Raw genomic sequence first — 8,301 nt, forward strand, 5'->3', positions numbered from 1 at the left:
GTAGCCCACCTATCTAGTGAAAAGTGTCTGGGTTCCCCTGTTGTGGCATAATAGGACTAGGTCCAAACAATCCTTTTTAGGATAAAATTCTCAAAAACAACAACTGACCTTGGGGACTTTTAGGAGTGGGGAGGCAGTGGGGCTTTTGTGCAAATACCCAGTGTTAGGCCATGCAAAGGCATTTATCATCTTGGCACAACCATCTACAATGAGCAAGATGGAATTTGGACTCCACCAGTAGCTATCGATGATGCACGGGGACAAGTACTACCAGTACACAATGCAAAGTAAATAAGTGTCCAAATGTGAATCAAAATACAGATTACAACCGCACTGTTCTAAAAAGAACTCTACCAGTGTAATAGTTGTTTGGGTGTCTGTTGTAATACTGAAAATGTAACTATAATTCCTGCAATTTGTCTTACAAGCTTTTATTGCAGCTGAAACTGTTTTTCTCAGGTCAGTCCTGTAAAAGTAAGCACGGGTCGTTTTTATTAAATGTAAAAAGCCTGTATTGGCTGATTAAGTGCAACCTTGAGCTTTTAGTGAGGAGAATAAATACCAGTCCACTCAGTTAAATTTCTTTTCAAATCAACCACATGTAAATTATTTAATTACATACTTCCTAAATCTATACTGGAATGTTTCCAAGTGGCCTTTAGAAGTGCTTTGAGGATCACTGCCCTGGTCAATATTTTTTAATTATTAATTTTATGGTGACAAAGGGCTGCTGATGGATTGCATTTTGCTGCTTTTAAAGCAAATTGATTTTAGCCAGGCTGCTTTTAATTTGTTTAAAATGTTCTCTGTGGAGCCAAGTCACTCATTAATCAAAAAGCTGAAAGAAAATATGCTGCTATTTTGCCATGTTTGCGTGTCCGTGTGTGGATGTGTGTTATCTATAAGAATATGACCTGGTGTCAGTGAGCTAGAAAAACCCCTGTAGACTGTGATGAAATCCAAGTCATAGGTTCTACATTTGAGAAACAAATAGTTTTAATGATTGTTGACACTGTGTCACAGTGGTGTTTTTTGTGTTGTACACCCTAAGCAAATGAAATGGACAAAATATTTATATTTAAGATGATATTTATTTGAGGGCTGTGCACCGCATTACATACAGTCGTATACTTATGGTGTATTATGACAAAACATTTGAAAGTATTGCAGAGTTAATTCAGACACGTATCCTCTGTTAGCTTTCCCGATTATTTCTTTTTTAGTCTCATCTCCATATTGTTTTATAAAACAGCTGTTTGAAATATGGACTTCACAAGGTAGGTGCTTCCAAACTGGTGCCAATTGAGTCCAAATGACAAACCATATCTGGTAAAGAAAATACATTTATGTAGTGCTCAAAACAACACTGAAGAAGGAAGGGAGAAAATGTGAACATCAGTGTCCAGCTTGGTGAGATCACCACGGCGTGCAAGCATCACATGAAAACACATCATGAAGTCAGAACTTTTCCATGGAGGCATTTTATTTGATCTAAGGTGGTGTCAGTGTTGTTGTGCTGAACACATTAAGAGTAGACTTCAAACACATGTGTTTACTTTTTAGGAATCTCCAAGTCCGGCAAACTGTTTCACACCGGCCTGCTGTTCACCACCTGCTGCGATGCGGCTGAGGGGAATGAGCTTCATGGTGGTCTCTTTCAGCGAGTACCAGCGGTTGTGCCATGTGACCCAAATGATGCCGTTGTCGAAGCCGTATTCACCTGCATCCTTTTCTGTGTACCTGCCACCTGGATGAAGAGAACACAGCACAGTTTAGATAATGATTTTCCACTGTTACATGGATGACGACATGTTTTGGATGATGTTCAGTGGCTGATTTTGTTAATAGAAACATAATTATAGGGCTTTAAATGCCACCAGTCACACAATTGAACATCAGTTAAAGGTTTTGGCACCGATTTCAGCCATGTGGTCTTACCCTGGTAGTATTTGCCGTTCAAATGCGCAGCATGACACCTGTTCATCCACCAGCCAGAGCCGTCCTGCTGAGCACAGTTGCCATCATACTTGTCATTGTCCTTGTCAACGGTACTGAACTGCATGCCGTTGTGAGATGTGTAGAACTTGTCGCTGGGGTCATCTCCAAAGTCGAAGCCATCGAAAGCATCTCCTGCGTCACCGCCAAAGTAGTAACCATAGGTGAGACGGTAATTGTCGGCCTCTGACCCCACTCTGAACATGGTGTAGTCTGCATACCTGGAGAAAGGAGGCCACATAGAGGAAAGGAGGATGCAGTGTTTTTGGTAATCTTTGCGTTATCTTTCTCTTCTTCAAAGGAAACCTCATCGCTGGGGTCATGTTTGCTCTGTAATTGAGTCCCTTTGCTCTCCTCTTATATAACCTGTTATCTTGTGTGTGTGTGTTTGTGTGTGTGTGTGTGTGTGTGTGTGTGTGTGTACGGTGTGTGTATGTGCACATACCTCTTGTTGCCCTCCCAGTCAACAAGTTCTATCCTCAGCACAGTTGGGAAGTTCGTACTGGAAGTCAGCAGATGCATCTTCTCGTTGCCGAGCCAGAACTCGGTAGTGTCGTCTGGGGAGAGATAACCAAAGCCCTCCTTGTACTGGACCCAGTCCTTGTGGAAGTCCACACTGCCATCACGTCTCTGTGGACACAAAAATATGCTCAGTTTCAAAATAATCATTTGATTACTGTTCTTACAGTTAGTCAACGAAACATTTCCAAAATCTGTATGCAACTCTAGAAAGAGTAGCTCACTAAGGGACTGTGTGAAAATTGGTAGTGAGGAGAGGGAGGTTAGAAAACGAGGAGGGCAGTCTAAGTTTTGTGAGTTGAGAGCAAGTGGCTCTAATTACATGCTTGTTTTATAGGGTTTCACCTTATTAGCTCAAATTTGCATAATTCTGAGTATTCTTAGGACTTTTCTTGCAATGGTGATTTTGGCTTAAAACCTCGACATTTTGGCCTGATGGTGCCACTGAAGGAAAGGTCAAGGGTCAAAGAAAAGCTGGGATTCATCCTCTGGGAACTAAAGTCTTTTGGCCTGAGTTTTTGAATGTCCTTTTTGTACAAAATAATACCAAATTTTGTTTTGGCATTCCCTTGTAAATTTATCACATAATCACTTATGACTGACAGTCAGACATCTGATGTCAGGCCTCGGCAACATCTGATCTAATGAATATTTTATTGTATTGTAAGAGGAGAATATTAGTTTTAAAGTAGGCTACACAACTTTTAAATATCTTGCTTTGCCTCTTTCATTCATTACTGTAAGCACTCAGTTCTCCCATATTATACTGGGATTTGGGAAGTGGGTGTTGCACTTTTATTTTAAGTCAAAGGGAAGATCTAAAGTAAATATTAATAACACTCAGGATGGTCTCATAATTTTTGGGCAGCCCCTAATCGCTGTTAACAGCTGTTTGCTTTCAGGAGCGATAAATGACACAGTATTTATCTGGCTATTACTACCAACTTGTTTTACAAAAATAATATATTGGAATCATCAAGTGCAACATAAAGACAGTAAAGAGACATTTTTGTGAATGGTTGCAGGGAATCATACCCTCTGTATCACAGTGAAGCCGCGTCCAAAGCTATCAATCTCACAGTAGACCAGGAACTGCTCAGTGGCTTTCGCTGGCTTCACAAAGTAAAGACCGCTGCTGGTAGCACCTTTGTTTGCAACATCCTGGCAGTCTAATACAAAAAAGAATATATTAAAACAATAGCTTGGGTTTACACACACACACACACACATATATATATATATATATATATATATATATAGATAGGATAGTTGAATCCTTAAACTCCTTTGTTGCTGTTTATGATAATTATAATTATATAATAGTAATAAGTAATAATAAAAATAAGTAATTAAGTCCACATTATAAAGTTTAGAAAGTCCTTTGAAATGAGGTCACAAAAAATTACATCAGAAATAAATGGTTTACTTTGCACTGATGCACCGTATTGATTTTAGTCTCTAACTAAACAATGAACAAGGACAAATGTTGTTCAGAAGAGGCATGATTGAGAAACTTCTTGTGAAATGGGAATGGCCTGAGGGTCACAGTTGATTTTTTTTTTTTACCTGTTCCTGTGATGGGTTGGATCTCAACTGTGTCTTGGCAAGGCTCACTGCATTTCTGCTGCAGCTGAATGGAGAGTTGTTTCAAATCTGCCATTCTCCTCTCGTTGGATGCAATTACGTTCTGAAGTTCACTGGGAAGAGGGAAACAAATCTTAAGTAATTCATGCCACAGTTTCTTACACAGTGGGACAATCATCACAGCGGTGAGAAGCACAAAACGATGACAATGGAAGATATTTTACAAAATAGATACAATCAGAATAAGAAGAAAAAGAACGCAGGAGAAGCAAAATGAAAAAATGACAAATCGAACTTGGAAAAAGACATAATCAAATTTAAGTGTTTTTTTTTCAAAGTCAGCAGTGAGTCTGAGTTCCCCAGTCAATAGGGGAAAGAGGTGTGGGTGGCAAATTACCCCATGATCTGTGTTTAGTCTTAACTGCGTGGGCGCGGAGGTTGGCGTGCATTGACCTGAAGGCGTGGGCAGTAGCGCCAGTTCTGCTATGTAAAACATTTCCATTACAAGTAAAAGCCTTGCATTCAAAACTTTGGAAAGTATGCCTTGATTTCTTGTAGAGTGTTATTTTACATATTGTATTCAATGTCACATGATATTATTGGATTACATTATTATTACTGATGCCTTCATGAGTAAGAAGCATTTTCACATTAAAGTAAATTTTATATTCTTTACACACTGTGTAAAGTCAAATGCATCTTAATTTATAAGCTGTTCATATGTTGTGGGGGAAATTTTTTAATCTGCACAGTAACTTGTAATTTCAGTGGTGAAATAAATGTAAGATGTCACATCATCATTATGTCACTTTGCTGCTGTAACACTGCAAATTTCCCCAATGCAGGACTAATAAAGAGTTATCTTATTGCAAGCGAGCCATTAAAGGTAGAATTTGTGTGCTAATTGTAACTTACAACATTTGTTGTTCCTGCGCAATGATGGTCTTTTCAAAGCGAAGGACATCCTCCAGCATATTCGATGACTTTTTGAAGTATGAGTCTGAAATGAAATATTAGTTCCAGTAATTAGTCATCACCCTTTCAAACCATTCGACCCAGTTAATAAAACTTTCAATATATACAACAGTTTGTGCTTAAGGCGAGCCAAGAACACATTTAAAAAATATATATATAATTGTTACAGACTGTAATTATCTAGTCATATTAAAAAATGGTACCATGTGGGGAACTCTTTTGAGCTGAAACAGTGGAGTCTTTCATGTAGACAATTTTTTCTTCAGCCCCATGGGTCAAATTAGCAATTGTTTCCAGGTCTCTTTGCAATTTCTCCAAATCCCTGGTAACTCCTGGCGTATACCTCAGTAGGTAATCAGCCACTCCACATGTAGTAGGACAATATCTTCCCTGAGTACACATAAAGCAAGTGAAAAATATCAATGATAGTGTGCTGAGTGATAAATACATCCACATAGCAAAACCTCAGGTTATCATCAATAGCTGTTTACTTACAAAGCCGTCATTTGGGTTGCAGATTGACGAGAGACTGTCTCCTCTTATTTGCTACAGAAGAGAAAAAAAAGAAGAAGAAATGATTGAGATGATTTCCTGCACAAGAGCAGTGCATCAGTGTAAAACGTAAACTCAGTGACTTACTGCTGATGAGAAGGAGAAAAGTAACAGAAGTCCTCCTGCCGTTGCGAGAAGTGATGGAGCCATGTTGCTTTAGCCACCAGTTGTGGTCTTGTCTTCTTGGAGAATGAGGAGCAGTTTGACTCTGGGGGGATATTTATCTGAACAAGGTCACCAGCTCAGCGTTCGATAAGGGGTTCATATGTAAACATCCCACTCACTGTGTTCAGACAAGGCTGTGACTCAAATGTCCAACAGTGGTCATTTCCCATATTTGACAGGGTCTGTAACTGACAGCTGTAGTTGGGCCATCAGAACACAGCTGTATGTGACTCATCGGCAAACTGTATATTTATGTGGATCTCAGTGTTGGTAATGATGACAGAGCAAGTCTAAAAGCATGATGACTAACCTTTGTGTGTGATGGCAATTTTCTTTTTTTTCTCCACTCGGACTTTACCGTCAAACTGAGCTTATTCCAGTTAAGGAACAGGATTGGAACACAGTTTATTCACCTTTCTTATTCAATTTATGATAAAGATCAAAGATGACAACATGAGTCATTCCATAAAGACACAATGTCATTATAACATGTCCACGTAAAACATTAACATTGGCGTGTTGTCAGTACAGATGTGCTAACAAATGCGGGATAAACTTTTAACATGTGGAAGCCTATTTCTGCCTGGAAAATAAAAGAAAATATATTAGGATGAGAAATAAAAGTGAGAAGTTTAAAATAGAACTGTTAGGAATTACAACTATAAAAATGCCATACTACAGGAGACTTCTGTTATAGCTCAGTTTTCTATCAACAGTTCATGTTGGCGTCTTTTAATCATAACCACCATTGTTCCCTTACCTTAACCAAGTAGTTATTACTGTAACCATGACACCAAAGGTCTCCAAACGAACGTAGATGCTGTAACCCAAACTGTGAAGTGTTCATAACCATAACCATGTCAGTTTTGTACCTAAACCTAATCGACCCATAGTTGATTGGCTATAGCAGTGTAAGAGCGGGAAATTGTATTATTTTATTTTTATTCAACTGTTTTGGAAGACACTGACAAATGATGTCCAGTGTCAGATCAGAAAACGATTACATGTCATTTGTGGTGTGTATGTTGTTGTTAAAACTTGTTGGTATGTGTTTTGCATGGAGCCCATCTGATGCAAACAAAAATACTCCAGATATAGTAAGCTAAAATTTTTTTGAGTCAGGCCTACTATCCAATAATCTCAGTGAAAAGGTCAAAATTTATTCATGGCTTGGTAACTTTGGAAGTTAAAATGAATAAAAACAAACAAATATCTTTCAAAAATCATTAAATATTAATTTTACATCTTCTTTCAATGTCATTGATGGACAGAATTCAGGCATAAATTAATGAATAAGTTAGTTTTAAATTTTTGCATCATTATCCTTGAAAAAAAAAACTTTCTAAACAATGCATTTGTATAGAAAACAACAACATTTCACTCTTAAAGTTTTGTGTATACTGCCATTATGCGACAAATTATCTAAATGAAATGACAAAACAGGTCATTTGTTGTTTTATTATCTGACGCCCTATCGGCAGGCTGATATCATTTGTCTGGGCCTGGACCTTCATCTTCATGATTGCAATAATAAACACATGCCTAAGGAAAGGGAATGATGGTGGCCGTGATTTAAAAAGACAATGCTAACTGTCAGTAGGAAATAAACTGAGATCTCCAGAACTAAAATCCCATGTTTCGGTGACCAGACCCTCTGAACATTGACTCAGTGGCTCTGTAGTTCTGTCACCTGACTTCCTCCTTTGCTCCTGTCATAATCTCTACAGCCGCTGGAGGGCACTTTCTGAAACAACTATCATTTTTCTTGGAAGGACAGTCTGCCAATATGTAAACTGAACGATCTCACGGTGTGTTCAAAGACATCATAATGTATGTAAATGCCATTTCATTTACATATCTCATTTCACACCTCCCGGACAGTAAAAATGCCATATCACCTCACCGTCTCAGTCATGTTTAGCGTCTCCACACGGCTCTGGTTTCATGCTCCTGGGCTTATTTTGAGTCACAGTTAATGGAAATACACGTCCTCTCTTGTAACAGATGAGTTTGAAGCCTTTTCTCAAAACAGGAATGTGCGCCTGCTGTGGATTTTGAAGTGAAGTGCAATGTTTTTCAGTTTGACTCAGGATTTTGTTTTGTTGGAGTTGTTAATTTGCTGGATGTACAGTTTAGCAGGGATGTAGCTGCTGATAAAGGTTATCCAGTGGGTATTTTTCAGGTTGCACATGGCAAACACACCTCTTTTTTATTACATCAAAACAAACAGTGAAGACACATGTGACAGCATGAAGCTTAATAATGCTTCATCTGTCTGCCCCATGTTGACATTAGATAGTAAATCTTACCTTAACTACCTCTGCGTGGCCTGGTTTTATAATGTGGGAAAAACCAGGGCCCAGGATGGATATAAAGCCACACTGACCTGAGAATGAACTACCAGGGACATGAACCTAAACAGTGCTGAACTTTTGCTGAACTGGCCTCTTTGTGTAGAAACACCAGATGGAAAGTGTCTCTCTCTTTTCCTTTAAGTGCCATGAAAGACAC

The 8,301-nt window shown here is 38.6% G+C and overlaps 1 protein-coding gene across 1 annotated transcript; it reads right to left on the minus strand.

The window, feature by feature from the left end:
- Positions 1-1,071: 1,071 nt before the first annotated feature.
- On the minus strand, positions 1,072-5,986 carry fgg (fibrinogen gamma chain). Its single transcript, XM_023417351.2, has 9 exons — positions 5,713-5,986; positions 5,569-5,619; positions 5,277-5,463; positions 5,014-5,098; positions 4,081-4,211; positions 3,550-3,683; positions 2,441-2,625; positions 1,939-2,216; positions 1,072-1,747 (listed from the first exon to the last, which is right to left on the minus strand). Exons 1-9 carry the CDS (start codon positions 5,773-5,775, stop codon positions 1,560-1,562), a joined length of 1,302 nt encoding a protein of 433 aa, XP_023273119.1. The 5' UTR covers positions 5,776-5,986; the 3' UTR covers positions 1,072-1,559.
- Positions 5,987-8,301: the final 2,315 nt, after the last annotated feature.

This window comes from Seriola lalandi, unplaced genomic scaffold (genome assembly GCF_002814215.2).
Source record: "Seriola lalandi dorsalis isolate HSWRI2012SDOR001 ecotype SW California unplaced genomic scaffold, Sedor1 jcf7180002054574, whole genome shotgun sequence".
Lineage (NCBI taxonomy): Eukaryota > Metazoa > Chordata > Actinopteri > Carangiformes > Carangidae > Seriola > Seriola lalandi.

Coding starts and splice junctions, on each gene's coding strand:
- fgg (XM_023417351.2), bottom strand. CDS start 5,775: ATGGCTCCATCACTTCTCGCAACGGCAGGAGGACTTCTGTTACTTTTC. Junction 5,464..5,568: donor GCAACCCAAATGACGGCTTT/GTAAGTAAACAG, acceptor ATGTGTACTCAG/GGAAGATATTGTCCTACTAC. Junction 3,684..4,080: donor CCAACCCATCACAGGAACAG/GTAAAAAAAAAA, acceptor TTTTTGTATTAG/ACTGCCAGGATGTTGCAAAC.